This window comes from Pseudorasbora parva, chromosome 5 (genome assembly GCF_024679245.1).
Source record: "Pseudorasbora parva isolate DD20220531a chromosome 5, ASM2467924v1, whole genome shotgun sequence".
NCBI lineage: Eukaryota > Metazoa > Chordata > Actinopteri > Cypriniformes > Gobionidae > Pseudorasbora > Pseudorasbora parva.
In genome coordinates, this window is record NC_090176.1 from 8,190,472 (window position 1) to 8,215,539 (window position 25,068).

Consider the following 25,068-nt stretch of genomic DNA (forward strand, 5'->3'; position numbering starts at 1 on the left):
ATGCTGACTCCATGGTTTACTAAATCCATAAATATAGATTTGCACTTAAGTGTCGATGAGGGCCGATCAGAAGCACAAGCGCAGTCAGATCTATTTTCTCCAAATTAGTCACTTAGTTCCTGTTTCTGTTAATGTTCTCAGTCACTGGAGCTCATAACAGCCCTCGGCTGGCTAATCTCACTCTGACACAGAGGCTGTGTGAGGAAATGCATGTGGTCACATTCGTTTGCATGCTGCGTTCATCAGCTCGTCCTGCTGCGTGAAACGCTCTCCGCGGCACCTCTGCAAACTCTGATTGGCCTGTGCACTCACAGATAGGAAGTGCAGCACAACATTCAACAAAACCTTGGATCTGGTGGCTCCAAATGTTCAGACACAGGTGAGTGATCCTTTAAGTGTGGAAATGCTGGAGTGAAGCCTGTGAGGGAGCGATGAAGTGTCCTGGGAAAGGCCAGTGAGCATCTCTTGTTAGTGTCTTTCTTTTTAAGCTTGTGCTTCTCTTGCTGAGCTCAACCACAGAGGAAACTCAACAGAGGAAATGTAACTCGCTCTCTGGGGTTAGCTTCTGAACAACACCGCAGTAAACTGTTTACATGCTGTTTTATCTCATAAAAACTGAATTTTCAATGCAAATCATGATGTGATGTTATTACTGCTCTTTTTGGACAGCTGGCAGCAGGAAACATATTCATTTGAATGCAAAAGTCTCAACAAATTAAGCAAAAATAGCTATATTGTAGCGCACTTGTCCGTACACAGCAATATCTCACAGTTTGGGGGTCAGCAAGATTAATGAAAAAATGTATTCATTTAAGAAATTGGTACTTTTATTCAGCTAGAATGCATTAAATTGATCCAAAGTGACAGTCGAGACATTCTGAATGTTACAAAAGATTTATAATTTAAATTCATGACTTTCTTTTGAACATTTTCATTTCATTAAAACATCCTGGAAAAGAAGCATTGCGGTTTCACAAAAATACGAAGCGGCACAACATAAGAATGATAAATAATAATCATTAATGTTTCTTGAGCAGCATATTAACTGTAAAAATGATATGATCAATAATTTAAGACAAATTTTACATTGCTTTAACTCATCAAAATAAGCTAAGCAATCTTCAACTTTTTTGTAAGTTATACAAGATTCAGCTCATTTTACTTAGTTAAGTTAGTTTAATGTAATTTAAGTTGAAACTACTTAAACATACAAGTTGGTTGTACTTAAAAATTGAAGGCAGTACATTTTTATGATTTGTGAAGGATCGTGTGACGCTGAAGACTGGAGTAATGATGCTGAAAACTCACTTTAAAATGTATTCAAATAGAAAAGTTATTTTAAATTGTAATAATATTTCACAATATTAGTGTTTTTGCTATATTTTTGATATAAAATGCAGTCTTGATGAACATAAGAGACTTTTTGATAGCACTTTATTCTAAAGTCCTGTTCCCCATGTCCATACTGTGTACTAATTATAGTTATTACAATAACTGGGTAATAACTACTAATCCTGAACCTACACTCAAACCTAACCTTACCCCATGTAGTTACCTCATACTTCTTAGGTAAGTCACTGTAATTACAAATACTGTAAACATTTAAAAACAAGTTTTCTTACAGAACCCACATTTTTGAATGGTAGACAGAAAGGATTCAAAGATGAAGATATTTCAGAAAATGTATTTACAACATCTGGGTGTTTCCATGCACGGTTTGTTCATTGGTCAGAGGACTGAGCCTGGTTTCTCACAAGTTTTTTCTTCTTCTCCATTCTGTCACCTGAAGGAGTTTTGGTTCCTTGCCACTCGTTTGCCTTTGGCTTTTGGCTTGCTCAGTTGGGGACACTAAATATTCAACTATATTACAGATCTGCCCACATTGACACTATATGATAATTGAAATGAGCCGGATAACATCACTGTTTTCTCCGGTGCAGCTGTACAGCCGAATCAAGTTCTGTTGCATTATACACCTTATTACGACCTATATTTACGTTTTAAAGTCATGCGGGCTCTAGCTGGCGTAAAAATAATGAAAAAAGTGTCGAGTTACGTCTGACATCATGAAATGACGTATGACTGTCATTACCAATCAAAATGCATGTTCATTTTAATTCAATGTCTGGACTTATTACCACCATTTGTCATATGTCCATTTAGCAAAAATATTTTTTTTTATTTACAACTACACCCACCTCATCCCTAAACCTACCCACTGATATATAGTCATACACACTTTAAGAGCACATGTGTTCCCTGGGGTCGAACTCACGATCGCATGACCACTCTGTGTTTTTTTCTTTTTCTTTTTTTTCTTTTTCATTGACCTTTATGCCTCTGCTTTATCCATGTGCTTTATTATTTTATTTTTTTATTTTTATTTTATTACAAACTATTGTGGAGACAACAGCATAAGAAACACAACAAAAAAATAAAATAAAAATAAAACAGATAAGGCAACAACAAAGTGCAAGTTGACAATGAGGACGGGAAAGAAAAGGAAAAAAGGCATTGTTCTCAAAATAAATAATGAGTTACAGGATCAAAAACATTTCAGCAGCATAACAAATATCTTCTACAGTTTGTTTAGAATTGTTGACAAGGTTCATGGAGGATAATAACCTGCGAAATTCATTTTTAAAACAGTTCACATTTGGCAATTGTTTTTTCCATTTACTTATGTGAATGTGGTATTTACCCATAATGATGATAAGGTTAATCAGAAGTGAAAGATCCCTCGTTAGTTTAGAATTATAAATAAGAATATCTTCTATTGTAAATTGCTCAAGTTCGCTAATTTTATAATTTAACCAGTTGTGTATATCTTCCAAGAACTTCCTACTAACTGAGCAAAGGAAGAATAAATGCTCTGTTCGTTCTGGGATGGTGTTGTTGTTGTAGTGCCAACTGAGCTATGCAAAATCTGAAATATTAAGCAGATAAAGGGGAAAAAATGCTTTAAAATGAAAGTGTCCTGCTGTCAATAGGAGCACAACTTTATTAAACGGTCCTATGGGTCGTATTTCAAGGAACTGTCAAACGACCTATATAGGCGTATTGGTAGGAGGACATGTTGTAATAGCGCTATATAAATAAAGGTGACTTGACTTAAATTCAATTCAATTGAAATGAATGTCATTAACTCCTCACCCTAATGTCGTTCCACACCTGTAAGACCTCCGTTCATCTTCACACACAGTTTAAGATATTTTATTTTTAATCCGAGAGCGTATGGAAGTGTATGCACACTATACTGTCCATGTCCAGAAAGGGAATAAAAACATCATCACAGTAGTCCATATGAGACATCAGTGGGTTAATCAGAATCTCTTGAAGCATCGAAAATACATTTGGGTCCAAAAATGACAAAAACTACGACTTTATTCAGCATTGTCTTCTCTTCTGGGTTTGTTTTCAATCCTCAAATAAAGATTAGAACGGTTATGAATCAGCGTATTGATCATGTGATCATCGCCAATGTCGTGATTTCAGCAGTTTGACACGCGATCCAAATCATGAATCAATTAGCTGATTCATAACCGTTCAAATCTTTATTTGAGGATTGAAAACAAACCCAGAAGAGAAGACAATGCTGAATAAAGTCATAGTTTTTTCGTTATGTTGGACCCAAATGTATTTTCGATGCTTCAAGAGATTCTGATTAACCCACTGATGTCTCATATGGACTACTGTGATGATGTTTTTATTCCCTTTCTGGACATGGACAGTATAGTGTGCATACACTTCCATACGCTCTCGGACTAAAAAAATATCTTAAACTGTGTGTGAAGATGAACGGAGGTCTTACGGGTGTGAAACGATATTAGAGAGAGTCATTAATGACATAAATGTCATTTTTGGGTGAACTAACCCTTTAATTTATGATTTTTTTTATTTTATTTTGCCACTGAAGAGACTGATACTGTAAAGAGCAACAGAGGTCAGATGTACTGTAAGCTCAAATCTGTTACTGTAAAAGTTGCATTTTTTTTTTCTTCTTAAAAATACTTGAGCGTGTTTAATGGTGAGCTGCTCTCTGTTTATTTCTGCTGGTGTCTTCACACCAACACTTCACTGTTTATTTCACAGTGGGTTCACTTGAGAAGCAGATAAGAGCGAGTATAACAGTTTGACGCAGGTCAAATATTTGCCTCTGGATAACAAATCACACAGAGATTAAGAAGGCAGGTTGTTGTGTTCCTGAAGATTGAAATGTGAGTGGTGCTTGCTCATACAAATCTATTGGTCACCCTCGCCCAGGATTTGCTGTGTGCTGTTGCTACACTGATGAGTTGCCTGATGGGTGTGAGAGCGTTAGAAGTCGATTGAGAGGCTGGTTATGGGTGGGTGCTGGTATAGGTTGGGTTTTGGTTTCTTGTGTGGCTCTTGTGTTTTTCTCAGTAGCCCTTCTGCTGTTGTAAGGAAATGAGTGGGACTGTGCCAGCTTTCGTCTGGAGTTTTTTCTCTGAGTTTAAGAGACAGGAGCAACACGGCATGTCATGATTTTACTGCCTGTGCAAAATATCCAGAGTGGTGCACACGAGTAATCAGGTCACAGCTGTACAACATCAGTCAAAAGACATGAACATGCACACCGCGTAAAACTTAAGCTAAAGATAATCATGGGCCAGATCTTTGTAGCATAACATCTCTTTTTATATTTAGTTTTCACATGGGTGACCCTAAGATGTGAACACCTGCTGTGTTGTTACTTTCAAGTGGTTTCCCTTGTGGAAAAAGAGAACTTATTATGGAAATAATATACTTTCAAAGAATATACTTACAGTTAGTGCAAACTGAATGACCCTTAGTTGCAAGTAATCGCAATTAAATAAAACTGTATAATAGTTTAAATGGCAACACTTAAACACTCTTTTAGTTCACCGTAAATGCTTGTAAAAGAGAATATAAGTAATTATGAGTGCGTCAAAACTGCATTTAATATAATGGTAACATTTTCCATTAAGGTTTCATTAGTTAACATGAACTAATAATGAACTGGTACTGCCCTTCTGCATCATTTATTAATATTTTTAATGTTTATTTCAAAATTTACTTATGCATTAATAAAATCAAAAGTGGAATTTGTTAACATTAGGTAATGCACTGTAAAATAACAAACAAACAATGGACTATAATGAAACCTTATTGGAAAGTGTTACCCTTTAAATGTATATTAAATGCAGAGTGGTTCTGGTTTTTGTTTTGACTTACTTAAGTTAAGCACATTTTTTATTTCATATTTACTTCTATTGTCTTTAAGCACTTAGCATTTACTGAGACTGCTCTTGATTGTTTCAGGTCCTATTTTTCTGATCGCAGACAGTTTGTTTTTATGGGTGGCCTCAGATTTTCGGATGTTGTTACTGGTGTCCACCAGGGCTCAATTCTTGGTCCTTTGCTGTTTAGTATGTTTATTTTTCCACTCTGTCAGTTACTAAGATCTCTTGACCTTCACTATCATTTTTATGCTGACGATACCCAGATTTACATCCACTCAAACCTGGGTCAAGACGTGGACATATCTCATCTGACGAACTGTATTTCAGAGATTAAGATTTGGATGTCTAAGAACATCCTATGTCTGAATTATTCTAAAAATGGAAGTCTTGCTTCTTGGCTCTCCCCATCAACTATGCACTGCTAGTTCTTTAGCTAAATCTGTTGATTGTGTTGCCTTGGAGTCACAAAGTAAAGTGAAATATTGAGTTATTTTTGATTCCACTCTGTCGTTTGAGCCTTTTGTGCAGAACACCGTGAAGCCCTTGTTCTTTCATCTCAGAAAAATTGCACGTCTATGTCCTATGCTTTCTTTTTCTGTTGCTGAAAGGTTTTTAGTTTTTTTCAGAAATAGACTTTTGTAATGTCTTTCTTTTTGCAGTTTCCAAATCTTGTATCAACAAACTTTAATATTGGCAAAGCTCGGTAGCTAGAATTTTATCTGGGGCTAGGGCTGTTGATCATATAACCCCTGTTTTGGCATCATTACATTGGCTACCAGTAAAATGTAGTGTTGATTTTAAAGTTCTTTAAAAGGACCGACTCCGGCATGGACAGCAGGCCCTCTGGGCACCCCACGGGAATTATGACGTCGCGCAACGCCTCATGGACCCTGGACTCCACCCCCCAAGTAACTGCCGCAATCATCTGGCTGGGGGCCATGATGGTCACTGGGGAAGTGGGACTAGCCTCAGCCTCAAAAATCTGTGAGAGTGCATCGGGCTTACTGTTCTTACTACCGGGTCGATAGGAGATCTCAAACCTAAACCGGCCGAAAAATTCTGTCCAGCGAGCCTGCCGAGAATTTAACCTCCTAGCGGAACGAATATATTCTAAGTTCTTGTGGTCGGTCCAAACTAAGAATGGAACCCCCGCGCCCTCTAACCAGTGACACCACTCCTCCAACGCCAATTTAACAGCCAGTAACTCTCTATTCTCTATGTCGTAATTCCGTTCTGAAGGGGTGAGAAAAGAATGCGCATGGGAGTATTCTGTCATCAGAAGGTGACCTCTGAGACAAAATCACTCCTACCTCTGGCGCATCCACCTCCACAATGAATTGACGAGACGGGTCGGGGTTAGTGAGAATTGGGGCCGAAACAAAGCGGCTCTTTAGATTTTCAAACGCCTCTGGAGCCTGCATTGACCAACAGAAACAAATTAGTGTGGAGGTGAGATTCGTCAGTGGTAGGGCGACCTGGCTAAAGTTCAGAATAAATTGTCGGTAAAAATTGGCGAACACCAGAAATCGTTGGACCGCCTTACGATTCTCTGTGGTGGGCCAATCAGCAACCGCCTTTACCTTCCTAGGATCCATTCGGATGTCTTCAGGTGACAGAACGAAACCCAGGAACGTAACCGACCGTGCGTGAAACTCGCACTTCTCCACCTTAGCGAATAAACAATTCTCAAGAAGTCGCTGTAACAGTCGCCTGACGTGCTGAATATGGTCGCACTCGTTCTTGGAGAAGATCAGGATGTCTTCGAGATAAACAAATACAAACCGGTTGACCATGTCTCTAAGCACATCATTGAAGAATGCCTGGAAGACAGCTGGGGAGTTTGAGAGTCCAAAGGGCATAACCAAATATTCAAAGTGACCTGTCGGGGTATTAAAAGCGGTCTTCCACTCGGCCCCCTGCCTAATCCGAACCAAGTGGTAAGCATTGCTTATATGTCCAGCTTCGTAAAGATGGATGCTCCCTGCAATAGTTAGAATGCTGAAGACATCAACGGCAAAGGGTGGCTATTCTTTACCGTGATGTCATTAAACCCCCGATAATCTATGCAGGTACGTAAAGAACCATCCTTCTTCCCCACGAAGTAGAAGCCGGAGAGGAAGAAGGACGTATTATACCGGCTAATTGAGAATCGCTGATATATCTCTCCATGGCCTCCCTCTCAGGACCGGAGAGCGAATAAAGGCGCCCCTTAGGTGGAGAGTAATAATTCACACAATCGTATGGGCGGTGCGGAGGAAGAGATGAAGCTCGGGACTTACTGAACACCGTTCTCATATCATGGTTAGCCTCTTGTACATCCACCAGGCTCACCGGTTCCTCCTGTAACGCAGAAACCGACATTAAAGGGGAAGAAGCAGACACCAAACACTGAGACAAACAAAATGGGCTCCACGCCAACTCTGAATTGAGAGACCAGTCAATGTGCGGGTTATGTTCAACCAACCAGGTGTGCCCTAACACCACTGGAGCGGAAGGAGAGTGTATCAGGAGGAATCGAATCTCCTCTGCATGATTGCCTGCAAGGGTGAGGTAGATGAGATTAGTAGAATGGGTAATCCTGGTAAGAGGTGTACCACACAAGGTTCTGTCTAAAATAGGTTCAGCCAGAAGAGAACAGGTAATACCCAAGCGCTCCGCCAGTTCAATGTCCATAAAATCACCCTCAGCTCCAGAATCAATCAAAGTAGATACTGGATGGTTAACCCCATCCAACTGCAGAAAAGCTGGGAGAATGGAGCGCCTACCAGATGACAGCAGTGTGTTAGGAACACTCACCATGCTTCGTTCCCTGAACAGTGAGCGTCGCTTCTTTACGGGAAAATCAGCAGCCACGTGACCCGCCTCCCCGCAGTAGAGGCATAAGTTATTGGTGAGACGATGGCGGCGTTCCGAGGCAGTCAGCTAAGCTCTCCTGATCTGCATAGGCTCCTCCTCCCAAAGGCTGTGAAGTAGTGCCTCTAGGGACTGGTGTGTTGCTGAAAACCTTGTGAGTAACTCCCACCCTCCGATGCTAGGCACGGAGGGAAATTCGGTTGTCGACCCGGATGGTGAGATCAACCAATCCGCCGAGAGAAGGTGGTAGCTCTAAGGACTAAATCTCATCCTTGATGTATTCCGCTAGTCCATGTAGAAAGTGGTCCCAATGTGCCCTGGGATTCCATCCACAGGATGCCACGAGGGTGCGGAACTCAATAGAATACCCAAACACAGATCGAGATCCCTGTTGTAACAGTGACAAAGCACGTGCCGCCTCCGTACCCAATGCTGAACGATCAAAAACCTTGCGAAGTTCCTGGGGGAATTCCTCATAAGATCTGCAGCAACTGTTCTCATTGTCCCACATGGCTGTTCCCCACTCTCTCGCAAGCCCGGCGAGGTGCATGATGACGAAAGCCTCCCTGTATTCCTCCATCCGAAAACATGACGGCTGGAGTGAAAAAGTTAATGAGCACTGCGACAGAAATGAGCGACATGAATTGGGCTCAACAGAGTAGGAGGCAGGTGGGTTAAGGCGAGATTCAGAATGGCGGGGAGTGACCACTTCAACGTCAGGTGGATCTGATGCCGTGGGAACCATGGGAGGATTGGTCTTAAGCTGTTCGAGTCAATGAGTGAACTCGGCTAGCTGATGTGACATATCTGTCATAGCCTATCGAGACGCTGCTATCTCCTCCTGCTGTCGTCCTAAAAGAATTCACTGTTGGGCAATGGCACGACACAGTTCAAGATCATCCACTGAGTCCATTCTTGGTTAGTTGATTCTGTCAGGGACTCAGAGAAATAGGAGGACTCAATTGCTGTGATGATCGCGAGAGAAAATTTATTAGAGAACTTGAAGAACAGAACATAAGCAGTCTCTAGTGTGACAGTGAAAATCTGTATTTTCTCTGATGGGTGTTCCCGTGCGCACAGCACAAACATCAGCGAGCGTGCAGGAAGAGGAGACCACCAACAGGTCTTAACTATCTGTGGAAATGTCTGCTACATCATCTGTTATTCGGTTTGCATATAAGAGTAAGTAGTAAGACTCTAAAAAAACAAAAACTTTCTGCGATGTGTAAATTCTGTGGTACATCAATTACTGAAGCAAAGGGAACAACGTTCAGTTTTCACCGACGTGGAGCGAAAGCACAAAGATTAAGAACTAATCATTTCTGTACCTATATGCATAAATTCTCAGCATTTTGACAGCTAATGCTTAGTAGTTCATTCTTTGTAGAAATCTACATGTGACTTTTTACGCCCGCGCTCGTGCTGGCGCTTCTATTTTACTGTGTCCACCTGGCATCCTGCAGTGATCGCGTTTTCAGAAAGTCACATTGCTGCTACATTATTTGTCTCAACTGTTATTTTTAACATATTTACTGTTTAAGAAGTTGGACAAAAGTGTGACAGAGAAATCCAAGCCTTACCAAAAAGGTCTGAGGTCACCTGCCCTCTCTTCCTCCGCCATACTTCTCAAACACACAGACATACGAATCCATATTAAACCCTTTGGCTCGTGCCTTTTGGTTTTTGGCTTGTTTCTGTCGAAGAAGATCAAAATCCTGGCGTAAAATATTCCTTATTAGTGCCTGCGCGGATCGAATGATAACTATGTAAATACATCTATGATTGCACCGGCTCTCTCTTGTCTCGGTCTCGACTCGGACTCGACCCTTTTTGAACTCGGTCTTGACTCGGACTCGACCCTCTCTGAACTAGGACTCGACTCGGACTCGAATGAGCTGGACTCGACTACAACACTGCTTTTAACACCGTACACGCCTGCAGTCCCAACCTGCGTTCTTCTCAAAGAGGGCTCTTAGTTGTTCCTTAACCTCGTCTTCGATGGGGAATGATAAGCATTTCTTATCTTATGCCCCCAAATTGTGGCATTCTCTCCCGCCTGACAGCAGGGAAGACGATTCATTACTGAGTTTTAACAGGCGTCTTACTGTTTAGTTTTTTTCAGTTTTTTTGTTGTTTTGTTTTGTGTTTTGTTTTTTTGTTTTATTATTTTGTATTAATATAAGTTTGTATTGTTGTGCTTGCTTGTGTTGTAAAGTGCTTTTTAGGCACTATATACTTTTAAAGGCACTATACAAAATACATGTATTATTATTATTATTATTATTATTATTATTATTATTATTATTATTATTATTATTTACGGTGAACTAAAATTTTGTTTAATGCAATTTCATGTATTTAAATTTATTTGTGATATTTGCAATTATTGATCAAGTACTTTATGTGCTTTAGTATGCTAACACATTTAACACATCACAATAAGTGTACTATAAAGCATTGTTAAAACATAATGATTTAAAACTAAAACTTAGAGACATTAAATCTGTGTTAAGAAACATATCTGTAATTACAGCTTTTAAAAAGATAGACTTTTAGGATTTAAACTATTCTTTTTCACAAGGGTATTTAAACTACAAAAGGATACATTTTTTGGTGTGTGTGTGTGTGTGTGTGTGTGTGTGTGTGTGTGTGTGTGTGTGTGTGTGTGTGTGTGTGTGTGTGTGTGTGTGTGTGTGTGTGTGTGTGTGTGTGTTTGTATGTAAATATGTGCGTATTATCTGAAATCACTTTGCAACTTCACGGAAGTCGGAAAGGAAGCAATTGTCGATGAGGTATGTGTGTCTTCAGAAGTGTGACACTTCCTCAACGCACTTCTCAGCTCGGCTGTTGTTGATCAGCTTTAACTAATGTTTTTTTGTGTGTGTTTTTGCTTTTCTCGCAGTCTTTTAGGTTAAAAGTGAAACGAAACACGACAGAAGAGAAACTATGCCTGGACCTCCACCACCGCCTCCTCCTGCTCCCCCTCCAACCTTTGCATTGGTATGACAACATTTTTCAGATCTGCATATTTTGATAAATAACTTTCCCTAGTACTTATAGGCATGGTTTCACAGACCGGGCTTAGATTAAGATTAGCCTTAGTCCAATTAGGACATTCAAATAGCTTTTATAAATGTGCCTTATAAAAAAATCATTACTGGTGTGCATCTGGAGATAAAAACAATGGCACTGACATGTTTTAAGATGTATTGCTTTCAGTCAAAACAGCTCAAACATGCATTTAAGTCTGGGACTAGATTAAGCCTCGTCTGTGAAAGCAGGGATATAATATCAAATATGTATACTGTACTAAAATTTAAGTATTTTCATGATGATTATGTTAATTGTTTGGATGAAATAGAACAGTATCTCGCATAAACCAAATGTTCAAGTGATCAGATATTGAAATCAGATTGAAGATATGCAGTGAACATGGGTCATTTTTCTGGATATGGTCTTAATATAAAAAGGTTTTTGAATCAAAGTTACTGCTGAAGATACTGTATTTCAAAGTACCAGGCATTTCGAGATCAGTGGTCAACAGATGTGGGCTTCACAAGAAACTGTTTCCTCCCATCTTGAATATGTGGTTATAGAGCACTGCAGTGATGGCGTATTTTTGTAGACCAACACGTAGGTTCGCATAAACAAAAACCCAAAAGGATTTATCTATTGGCTTTTGAATTACTGCAGAAAATAATCTCTGCGACCAACAAAAGTTCATGATTTATACACGTTTTGTTCATCATGATTAATAATGGACCCTTTTCACATATCCGGAGTTCTCAGAAGCAGAAGTCGTCATAGTTGAGTGAACTTATATAACACTGAACGAGAGACGACAGCAAATATAATTTTTGTATTTCAATTTGCACCAATTGGAAAATATAAACATGGAAGCATTTCCACGACTTTAGAGAGACTGATAACAGAAGCCAGAAGAGATTGGCATTAGAAACACCCTCACAGCAGAACTAATTCATAAGGTGTAATAACTGAAGGTATAGCGTTATAAATGATTTTACATTTTTTAATGTAAATATTTCAAATTCTACTAAACTTGCGATGTTGATAACTATGGAAACATCATCACGGTCTTTGAAAAGGGTCCATTTTCACAAATGAACAAGTATTTTTAAAATATAAATACAATGGCAGGAGCAAAAATGTTCAGATAACATAATATGTTTAGTTTCTGTTGATTAAACCAATCTCCTTTATTTTATTATTTATTTTTAACAGTGTTTAAAGGGGTGGTTATGATTTCACTTTTTAGCTTTAGTTAGTGTGTGATGTTGCTGTTAACAACTGAGCATAAACAACATCTGCAAAGTTACGATGCACAAAGTTAAAAGCAAAGGGAGATATTTTCTTTTACAGAAATCGTTTTTTAAGGACTAAAACAAATGGCTGGGACTTCACAGGCTTCCTCTCGGGTTAGTGACATCACAAACCCTGAAATTTACATAAACCCCGCCCCCGTGAACACAAAATAAAGGGGGTGAGATTATCATGACAGAATAAGCTAATCAATGACTTAATCAACTATCCATTTCAGTCCTGTCTCATTCTGTCTTCATGTCGTCACTTCTTCTTAAGTCTCTCCATCAACCGACTCCGGTTTCACCATAAAAGGCAAAAAAGTTTCATTGCCTGTCTGTGGGAGGTAATCAGATCTGCTAAGACAAGCTCCCACTTCTTGAAAGAGAGCAGGGAACAGCAGCTCATTTGCATTTAAAGGGACACACAAAAATAGATTTTTTTTTAGAAAAATACATTTTGTAACTAGCCCTTTAAATAAACTTCACCAACAATCGCATGTCTTCAACATTACCAACATTCATCTTCTGACAACTCTTTCGGTCTTTATTTAACTAAATTGTATGTGAAAGTTTAGAATAGTTTGCAAGAGTGTGATTTAAGGCAGAACGCGACACATCTCGGAAACCCTTAACCAATCAGACGACGACTTCAAACTCTCAAAACTGTTTCCTATTTAGTGTGCCTTATCAGATGTTCAGCGTGGCTTCTGAGGCTGAGATAGCATTAACCTGACTTATTTCAGGCATTTAACAACAACAACAAAAAACCTGACTTCAGGACGATGGAACCGCAAATGCTAAAATACTTGTTTATGGGTTTTGGTCTACAAAAATACATAATATCTGCAGAACTCTATAGCTTTGCTCCAAGTACCAGTTGTTATGTTTCATAAAAAAACAAAACAATGCACTATCCTACAGTATTTCTGTCACGGGAACAATCTGTTTTATTCCATTTTGTTTTTATTCTCACAAGTCTGCTTAGTTTCGATTGTTCCCGCCATACATTTTTTTTACCATTTTCATTAACGAGCACACCTGTCTGTATTTCATTCATCATCACTGTCCATTTAAAGGGATAGTTCACCCAAAAATGTAAATGATATACTCAATTAATCACACTCAAATAGTCCCAAACCTTACTATGTAATACTATGGAAGTCAATGGCAAGCGTCAACAGTCTGTCATTGAGGTTTGGAACAATTTGAGGGTGATTTTTGGGTGAACTATCCCTTTAAGTTGCTATTTAGTTCCCATTCATTGTCCGGTATTGTTTCCTTTGTGTCCGTTGATATTACATTGCCTGAGATTACTTTACATTAATAAATCACGTTTATATTTGGATCTACTTCATCTACCTTCTACCTCCTGGGATTAGACTTCAGTTCCAAAAGTAAGTTTAATTTATACAATTTGAATGGGCACTGGAGAGAGTTCTGATTATATCCAGATTCTGGATTTATTGTTTCAACCATTGAACATTACAGCTAATAACTAACAAATAACATTGTACACATTTTCATGCCAAGAAAAAATGAGCGTGCCAATTATTTCCCATAAATAAATTGAATTATTGAGCCTGATGACATCTATTAAAGACTGTACTTTCTTATTTCTGTTTAACCATGTCATCACAAACGCACACATGTAATAGGGCATTATATAACGTCTAATAATGTAGCATACACTGAATATTTAAAGTTGTAGGTATTCAAGGCTCATCATCTATTTTGAGTTGATGGCCATGTGTGTTGTTGATGTATCATCTCTAATTTACATTTACTTTCACTAGGCAAACACAGAGAAGCCCAATCTGAACAGATCCGAGCAGCAAGGCAGAAATGCTTTACTATCAGATATCGGCAAAGGGGCTCGACTGAAGAAAACAGTCACCAATGATCGGAGCGGCCCAATTCTGGACAGTGAGTTAAACTTTATGCATTACACTCTTAAAAGTTTATGGTTCCGTGATGAACTTTTAAAGATTAATGTTCTACAAACTAAGGAAAACTGTTCTTTGGGGAACCAGAGTGGTTCTTCTGTGAAGACCTCTTTTTGGAAACTTAATTTTAAACAGAAGTTGCAATAGTCTTTACTGCCCTATTGTGATGTACAGGTTTATCTGAGTGAAACAGCTTCTCGAACAAGAACAAATGTTGGACGGGATGCCTGACTGAGTCTTAAACGTCCCAACAACACTCGTCCAGTTAATGTTTAGTGAGAACGTATATGGATGGACTAGCAGGATATTACTCTCTTGGCCATAGGCAATAATATCCAAATGCTGATTCTAGGTGCACGCAGTTGTGATCGACATGATTAGGGGCTCCAATTATGAACAAAACAACGGTTTAATGTAGAAGGTCTTGGAGGATTGGAAAGACTAGGCCACAAGTAGTCAGAAAATTACATCAAAGGGTACCAAAAAGTGACGCTAAGTTGGGTGTGAGAAGGTGTTGGCCTTTTGGATGAGGGTTATTCTGGGTTATTTATTCAATATAACAAACGATTGTGTGTCTGATCTGTCTCCGGCACTACAGAGGGCATATCAAATAAAATGAAAATACAAAAATCATACAGGGCTGTTGAATGTTTGAATCTGATTGGTTGGCGAATGTTAGGTATGTTCAGGGAAATGCACGGCTAAAGTAGTTCCAGCGGGTCTTGACCGCATTACAGCTCTATATCCCTGCGCCATATGATTTCAGTTATTTCAAAGCTCCTTACAGCCGACAACAATAAAAGAACCAAAACCCACAACGACACTGACCACGCAAATAAATATAGTAAGCAACAGGATAAAAACTACACAATATTTCCATGTGTTTTGCCACAAAATTATGTTTTATAATGTACGGACATACGCTTTTTCTCCCGCTCAAACACACACACACACACATGCACACACACACACACACACACACACACACACACACACACACACACACACACACACACACACACACACACACACACACACACACACACACACACACACACACACACACACACACACACACATGTTGGTCTATGTGGTTTACAGGGACTCTCCATAGGCGTAATGGTTTTTATACTGTACAAACCATATTTTCTATCCCCTTACACTGCCCCTGCCCCTAAACCTACCCATCACAGGAAACATTCTGCATTTTTACTTTCTCAAAAAAACATCATTTAGTATGCTTTTAAGGCCATTTGAATTATGAGGACATTTGATATGTCCTCATAAACCACATTTATAGTGTAATACCAGTGTAATACCCATGTAGTTATACAAATTTGTGTCCTCATAAACCACATAAACAGGCTCATACACACACACACACACACACACACACACACACACACACACACACACACACACACACACACACACACACACACACACACACACACACACACACATGGAGTAGCTCTACGGACACACACACACACTAGTTTTGTAGTACTTGAGACAGGTCTTAAGACCATTTTTTGATGGTTTCTGTCTTGTCTCGGTCTTGATCACATTTGTACTCAGTCTTGTCTCGGACTCAGGATGAGGATTCAGTTTTGTTTCAAGACCAGTCAAGACCACAACTGCTGGGATATTACTAAATTTCCGGTGCATTGTCTGATATAATTATTAACATTATTAATGTGATTGGATGTAAAACTTAATGCTTCAGATGGAATCAACAACTTATGTCTACTTTGATTTATTTATTGTGCCGGTTCAGAAATTAGGTATTGTGTCAAAAATGACACCAAATAGACTACAAATGCTCACAAAATCCAAGATATTGTTGCACAAAAGTATTTGTATGAGATCTGGATTTTTATATTATAGCATGTCATATAATTAAGGAATATCACAAGAGCAAGAGAGCTGTTTTCACAAATTTGAGCATTACTGCAAACATTATATTGCTTTTATACAAACATTAAATTAAAAAATTAAAACATAATTCTCAACATCATTAATGCATTTGAAATTTACCAATTCAGATGCATCGCATCTTCTGTACCACCACCAGAGCAAAGATTAGTTTTGTTGTTAATGATTTAATTTGATTGGTATAACAGCTCTATATATAGTGTCTTATTCGAATTATGTTTATTGGAGTCCTAGTCTGGCCTTGGTCTTGATTCAGTCTCGCCTTGGTCTTGTCTTCTCTCAACACAAATTGGCCATGATCTCGAATCGGTCTCGGATTAGGTGGTCTTGACTACAACACTAACACTCACACAGAAACATGTTGTCAGCGCAACACTAACGATTTTATCAGTTAAATTGTTTAGCAACTTAAAAGCTACATGCCATTTCTCACTAGCGTGGTTATGCTGTTCTTGAAGCAGTTAAACTTACAGTAGAGATTCTTAATCTCTTTCTCTCTCTGTAACTGCATTAATGTCTGCTATCAGTGGCTCTAAAGTGTGTTTTTGAATTAGCAATCATGATGTGAGATGAGATGTGAGATAAGAAATGAGTCTGACACACTAAAGCATTCTATGGAGAAAAAAACCTGACAAATGTCTTAAAATACATCATCTGAATAATGTTTTGAGGTGTGGTAACTGTAGTTTAAGTGGAATAATTGACTCTGGTCTGTTGAATTACCAGAAAACATACTAGAACATTACCACCTTGGCTATGCATTATTTTCTAATAATTCAACACAGATAAATCGTTTATAACAAATAGTGCTATGGTCCATAAAAATATATAAATTGTCAATTTTGATTTCATGGTGACTTTAAGCCAAAGTCGTTCTGAGGAATAAATTCATACCTTTTATATAAGTAAATAAAAACATTTCATTAATTATTAATTGATCTTTTTTTATTTAAAAAGAGCCCAAAGGAGGTGGAGGAGGTGGAGGAGGGGGAGGTGGAGGTGGAGGTTTTGGGGGCGGAGCTCCAGGTGGAATGGGCGGGCTGTTTCAGGGTGGAATGCCAAGACTGAGATCAGCAGGAAACAACGGCGGTAAGCATCATATTTATTATTATTTAATACAGCATTCAAGCCTTATATTGAAGGGGTAAAAATGTAAAATAAATAAAATAAAAATGAAATACAAAATACATTTTTATAATTTAATTGTTATAGTTTAATAATATCTCATATATAATTTGATCCTATTATTTTTTGCATTATGACAAAGTTAAAGGGTTAGTTCACCCAAAAAAATTCTGTCATTAATTCCTCACCCTAATGTCGTTGGACACCCGTCAGACCTCCGTTCATCTTCACACACAGATGAAGATATTAGTGTTGAAATCCGATTCATTGACACCAATGTCATTTCCTCGGTCAAGACCCATAAAGGCACTAAAGACGTCGTTACAAAGCCCACCTCACTACAGCGGCTCTACAATCATTTTATGAAGACAGGAGAATAGTTTTTGTGTGCAAAAAAACTAAATAACGACTTGTATAGCGATGGACTGATTTCAAAACAAAGTTTCGAACCGTTATGAATCAGTGAATCGATTCAAGATTCAGATCACGTGTCGAACTGCTGAAATCACCAGACATTGGCGATCCGAATCCTGAATACACTGATTCATAACTGTTCAAATCTTTGTTTTGGAATCGGCCCATTACTATACAAGTCGTTATTTGGTTGCTTTTTGGCGCACAGAAACTATTCTCGTGTCTTCATAAAATGATTATAGAGCCGCTGTAGTGAGATGGGCTTTGTAACGACGTATTTAGTGCCTTTATGGGTCTTGAGAGAGGAAATGACATTGGTGTCAATGAAGGCCTTTCTGAGCCATCGGATTTCAACACTAATATCTTCATCTGTGTGTGAAGCTGAACGGAGGTCTGACGGGTGTCCAACGACATTAGGGTGAGGAATTAATGACAGAATTTAATTTTTTTGGGGTGAAATCACCCTTTAAATAAAATGTGTTGATTATATACTGTACTTTTCTTCATATACTATACTATTATTTATTCCATTGACAAAAACTAAAATCAAAATGTACCCTACTTAACTTTTCTTCATATTTTTTTATTTATTTTTTTGTCCTCACTCTTATTTTAAAACAGTAAGAGCACCAATGCCTCCCACCACTGGGAGATTCCCAGCGCCCGGCAGCCCAGCAGGAAGCAGACCTCCAGTCCCAGTCTCCGGACGGCCTTCTCCTGGGAGGGCCGGCCCACCCCCTGTCCCACCCTCAGCACGCTCATCCCAGCACAGCTCCTCTAGCGGCCCGCCACCTCTACCTGGAAGCCGACCGGCAACTTCCTCACCGTCTATACAATCCCCAAGCCAGCCAGGCAGACGTACAAGCCTTCCTCCCACCCAGAGGGAGTCTTCTTTCCCTCCGCCACCAATGCCTGCAAGTGCCCGGCCGCCATTACCCACGATCTCTAGCAGGCCCTCAGATGACTTCCCTCCCCCTCCCCCCCCCACCGGAGGACACAGACCCTCATTCTCTCGAGATGGCCCGCTCCCACCACCTCCACCATCATCTGAGGGTAAACCATTGAGTTCTCAGAGGCCTATGGGTAATCTGCCTCCATCCTTACCTCCAGGAAGAGCGGGGCCGCCACCCATCCCACCATCCCAAAGGGAGGAGCCCAACCCTAGAGGCAGTGCGAGGAACAGCCTTCCTCCTCCACCTCCACCTGGACGCTCCAGCCCACTGCCACCACCACCGTCCAATGAGAAGCCGCTTCCCTCGGGAAGGAGCCCATCCATGCGGTCAGGTATGTGGAAGGTCAATAAAAACATCATCAGAGTAGTCCATGTGACATCAGGTTAGTTAGAAGGTCATCCCTGTTTTGCAGGTTATTTTTTTACTGTCACAAATTCACAATATTAAGTCAAATTTATTTGTATGGCACATTTCACAATACACATTGTTTCATACAAATTCTGATGTTAGGATTTCAGGTCACACTTTAGTTTTCGGTCTATTTATCACTTTAACTAACTGTTAACTATGACTTTTGCCTCAAACTAAAGACAAATCAGTCAGGGAGAATAAAGAGAGAACAATCGTCTGTGGTCACCCTTTCTGAGGGATTGACTATGAAGGTATTTTTAGTGCAAAACAACTGAACGTGTGAGAGTGGAATTTGTATCTGTAGAGCATATCCACGTGTATCAATACATTTGAAGCCGCACAGAGAAAATCTTTTAGGAATCTATGGTTGTAGCTTGTTGTCTATGTCCAAGATGTGTCACAACTCATTGAACTAGCACTTGAGGCTATTGAGACATCTATATATATACACTCCCCTAAAGAATTATTAGGAGCACCATACTAATACTGTCTTTTGACCGCCTTCAGAACTGCCTTAATTCTACGTGGCATTGATTCAACAAGGTGCTGAAAGCATTCTTTAGAAATGTTGGCCCATATTGATAGGAGAGCATCTTGCAGTTGATGGAGATTTGTGGGATGCACATCCAGGGCACGAAGCTCCTGTTCCACCACATCCCAAAGATGCTCTATTGGGTTGAGATCTGGTGACTGTGGTGGCCATTTTACTACAGTGAACTCATTGTCATGTTCAAGAAACCAATTTGAAATGATTCAAGCTTTGTGACATGGTATTATTATCCTGCTGGAATTAGCCATCAGAGGATGGGTACATGGTGGTCATAAAGGGATGGACATGGTCAGAAACAATGCTCAGGTAGGCCGTGGCATTTAAACGATGCCCAATTGGCACTAAGGGGCCTAAAGTGTGCCAAGAAAACATCCCCCACACCATTACACCACCACCACCAGCCTGCACAGTGGTAACAAGGCATGATGGATCCATGTTCTCATTCTGTTTACGCCAAATTCTGACTCTACCATCTGAATGCCTCAACTGAAATCGAGACTCATCAGACCAGGCAACATTTTTTCAGTCTTCAACTGTCCAATTTTGGTGAGCTTGTGCAAATTGTAGCCTCTTTTTCCTATTTGTATTGGAGATGAGTGGTACCCGGTGGGGTCTTCTGCTGTTGTAGCCCATCCACCTCAAGGCTGTGTGTGTTGTGGCTTCACAAATGCTTTGCTGCATACCTCGGTTGTAACGAGTGGTTATTTCAGTCAAAGTTGCTCTTCTATCAGCTTGAATCAGTCGGCCCATTCTCCTCTGACCTCGAGCATCAACAAGGCATTTTCGCCCACAGGACTGCCGCATACTGGATGTTTTCCCTTTTCACACCATTCTTTGTAATCCCTAGAAATGGTTGTGCGTGAAAATCCCAGTAACTGAGCAGATTGTGAAATACTCAGGCCTTCCCCGTCTGGCACCAACAACCATGTCACGCTCTAAATTGCTTAAATCACCTTTCTTTCCCATTCTGACATTCAGTTTGGAGTTCAGGAGATTGTCTTGGTCAGGACCACAGCCCTAAATGCATTGAAGCAACTGCCATGTGATTGGTTAATTAGATAATTGCATTAATGAGAAATTGAACAGGTGTTCCTAATAATCCTTAAGGTGAGTATATATATATATAGTTTACATTAGGGTAAATCTTACATATTTGTTTGTTCCAAAAGACTGACAAGATGGAAAGGGATCTTGAGGTCATATGAAAACCAAAACCATTTTTTGACATGCTTCTAGTATGACTAATACTACGTCTCTCTTTAAAAAATGTAGGTAAATATTATATTTATAAAATAAAGCATACATATTTGTTCAAAAGTTTGGGGTTGTTAAAATGTATGTTAAAAAAACATATATATGCTCACCAGGGCTGCTTTTATTTTAAAATAAAAAATACAGTAATTGTTTTTATTAATATAAAATGTAATTTATTCCAGTAATAGCAAATCTGATTTTTCAGAAGCTTTTATTCCAGTTGTCAGTGATTTGCTGCTCAAGATACAATCTGATTATTATCAGTGTTGATATTTTTTAGAAACAGTGATATTCTTTTTTAAGGATTCTTCAATGAATTATATGTTCAAAGAAACAGTATTAATTTAGAATAGAAATGTAACATACATGTCTTTACTGCCACTTTTGATCAATTTAACGCATCCTTGCTGAATATTATAAAAAAAATGATATATATATATTCTTACTAACCACAAAGGAGTAGTTAGTAAAAGGAATTGCCCTATAATATACTTTAAAAGTTTCCCCCATTTTTCAGACATATGAAATGTGAATTTTGGAGATGGTTACATACACGCTGTGTGTTCATGAGTTATGAGGTTTAGAAACGACACATTGTTTTATTATTTTGTGGATTCCTCATAACGCGACTGAACCTCTCCTCCAGGTCCTCTTCCACCTCCACCCACAGGAGGAGGAATCAGAGGTGGGATGACTCCCCCCGTCCCTCCTCCTAATCGTCCGGGTGGGTCAGGCAGACCCCCTCCACCCCAGGACCCTCCCAGAGTGCCCAGCTTCCCTCCCGCTCCGCCCCCCAACACCAGCAACGGCTACCCTCCACCTCCTGCCACAGGTATGACCATCTCTGCGCTCTTAAAGGGATACAAAATACATTTAATTAATGTCATTAATTTCTCACACTCATGGCATTCCAGAACTTCCAATCTTCCATTCATCTTCAGGACACAAATAAAGATATTTTTGATTAAATCTGAATGATTTCTGTCCCTCCATTGACAGCCTACGCAACTACCACTTTCAAGCCAAAGAAAAGTAGTCAAGGGATCATTAAAGTAATCCATGTGTCTCCAGTGGTTTAACCTCATTTTTTTGAGTTGGAGATTCATATTTTGTAAATAAAATGGTAAATTCAGTTTTCATAAAAACTTGATTACTTTTATGATTAACACTTTTATGATGCCTTGGCTACTTTTTTTTGGCTTGAAAGTAGTAGTTGCGTCACCACCAATAGAGGGACTGAAATCTCTCAAATTTCATAAAAAATATCTTCAATTGTGTTTCGAAGATGAACGAAAGTCTAACAGGTTTGCAACAACCTAAAGCCCCTTTCACACTGCACGTCGGAGCAATATTCCCAGAACATTGCCGGGTCGCCTTCTGTGTGAAAGCAACCACGTCCCGGAATTGATTACCGAATTGAACCCGGGTCGGGGACCTAGTAACATTGCGGGATTTGATCCGGGACGAGCGCTGTGTGAACAAAAGCCAAAACTAATGCCGCAACGGATGTGACGTAGTGATGACGTAGTTATCGTGCGACTCCTAGAGCTTGCTTTTAGCATCCGATGGCGCCTCTGTGCTCCAAGTCTCGCTGCTTCACATTGTTTCCTACTCTCAGCAAGCTTTGCTTCCAGCGTACGCGTTATCTCATTGACTCCGGAAAGAGATCAATATCGAAAAACATGAAGTAATTTGAGCATTTAGCATAAACAACAATGCCGCTAGTTGCTGGTCAACAGCCATGTTTACAAAGCAATGAGAACACTTCCGTTTTGCTTTTCCTTATTCTTTGTCGCCAATCTTTTTCGACTCGTACATTATACGTCACATCCGGATGTCCCGTGTCAACTCGATCCGGGACCGTTACGGGTTGTGTGTGAAAGCGCACATATTACGGTATTTCGCTGGCAGTGTGAATGGACCAAATCTAGTGGCCCGGGAACAAATGCCGTGTCGCATTATCTGTGTATTTGCCGGAATCGCAGTGTGAAAGGGGCTTAAGGGTGATGACAGGTTTTTTGGGTGAACTGTCCCTTTAAGACTGGAACCTACATTTCATATTTGATTGAGAAAATGCCAGTCTATTGGTGAACAATACAAAGGGTAGTGAAATTAAACTTGAAAAGAGACATTTCTGCATTATCGCCAATAAACAGAATTGAAAATAAAGTAGGTTTCTGGATATGAGAAAGTATTTGAACAGAAATTTTGGCCATTTGGAATTTAAAGGGATAGTTCACTCAAAATGTAAATCCTGCCCTCATTTACTCACCCTCATGTCGTTCCAGATCCGTAAGATTTAGTCTTCTGTGAAATTTTAAAGATAATATTTTGAAGAATGTGCTTTTTCAGTTCCCATTGACTTCCATTGTTTGGACAAAAAATACAAGGCAAGTCAATGGAAACTGAAGCTGTTTTGTCAGCATGATTCTTTAAAATATCATCTTCTGTGTTCTAGAGAAAAAAATACTTCTTTGCAACGAGTTCATGGCGTAAATGATGACCGAATTTCCATTGTGGGTGAACTTTCCCTTTAATGTCTAGAGACAGCAGATGCGGCATACGTATATAGTTATGAAAATGAATCAAATGTACTAATATAATTGCTATTGACTGACTCAATGGCCATGTCGTCTTCTTTTCCTCTAGATGAGTGGGGGATGAGGTTCTCTTTCCATCCTCTTTCTGAATTGCCTCCACCAGAGCCGTACGTCTCCTTCTCTAAGTCTTACCCCAGCAAGTCCGGGGGCAAAGGTCAGCACTGCAGGGTATTGTGCAGAATTGCAATGAGAGTTGTGTAAAAGAGTGTGTTGTTGTGAATCTAGTGTGATGCTAATGTCCACCCACAGTGGATCTGATTTTCCTGCTTTTAGAGGAGACATGCTAAAGGTTTGCATATTTTAATTGCATTTTTCATTGTGTTTTAATGTCAGAATAATCAGTTTATATCTATTTGTTTTTCAGTAATGAGGGACAGAGGAGCGCCACCCTTGCCACCAGTTCCCAGATGAAATGTTTTGGCATTATTATAGTATGAGCTGGATTTTCATCTGCTGAATGATACTCAGGAACAAAAAAAAAACTTTTTCTTACATTTTATTTCTTTTTCGGTATTTCAAATCTTTGTAAAATGTATGTCCAGATATGGCAAATAAAGTGCATTCTTCTGACATCACCCTCAAATGTTTTTTTTATTAAAATTATTTCATCTGCATTTTGAAATGAAGACATTTTGTGCGTGTACATGTTTATCTGACATTGTGAGGTCCAAATGTTCCAACAACAGGATGATAAAACCTAAGAGACATGACCAAATATCCTAAAATCTTACTCACAAAATGGCAAATCTTGCACAATATTATGTTCTGGATCATGTACATAATGGTGTAGCAATGATGCTTTAATAACAATAATATATAAATCGTTTTCTTATTGTAGCATCATTCTTCTATACATTCTACTAATGACAGAAATACCTTGTCCTGCAAATTATGTTCACGTTTATTTATTCAACAGACACATTTATCTGACTAACATGAGGAAAATAGTGAGCAATTTATCATAAAGCAGCACAAATTTCAACATTAAACCTTAATATTACACATCTAGAGAAGTTGCAAAACGGGTGAGGAAAGAGAGAAAAGAACATTTTTAAAGCACACAACAAAGTTCACAACTGAAGTGGGCACATTGTGCCTCTCAGTTGAAAATGGATATCCTGTATATATGGAATTCCTACGAGTAAAAGTATACGTACGAACTGCCGTGAGATCAGGTTGGAGATATCACTGTAGGAATAGGCTAATATATAAATTATTAAAGCTGCTGTGAGCAAGGAAGTGAAGCTATGAGTCGCTAGCTTCTGTCAAATCAAGCCACTGAAAGTCAGCCCTTCAACCACAACCACATATCTGTGAAGTGAAGAGCTTCTCGATCTGGTAAAGATGTCGTTTGATTGGCCGAAAGGGCACTCGTGTCGTGTTACAGTTTTCCACAATTGCTAAGACACATTTCTTGAAAGCTTGACTCATTTTCTCACAACATTAAACACAATTCCAAATGTTAAACTAAACTCACAAAACT

The 25,068-nt window shown here is 39.2% G+C and overlaps 1 protein-coding gene across 1 annotated transcript; it reads left to right on the forward strand.

Annotated features, from left to right (window-relative positions):
- Positions 1-172: 172 nt before the first annotated feature.
- On the forward strand, positions 173-24,155 carry wipf1a (WAS/WASL interacting protein family, member 1a). Its single transcript, XM_067443152.1, has 8 exons — positions 173-379; positions 10,981-11,078; positions 14,194-14,323; positions 17,236-17,367; positions 18,439-19,101; positions 21,632-21,817; positions 23,635-23,739; positions 23,950-24,155. The coding sequence occupies exons 2-8, from the start codon at positions 11,025-11,027 to the stop codon at positions 23,994-23,996; spliced, it is 1,317 nt and encodes a 438-aa protein (XP_067299253.1). The 5' UTR covers positions 173-379; positions 10,981-11,024; the 3' UTR covers positions 23,997-24,155.
- Positions 24,156-25,068: the final 913 nt, after the last annotated feature.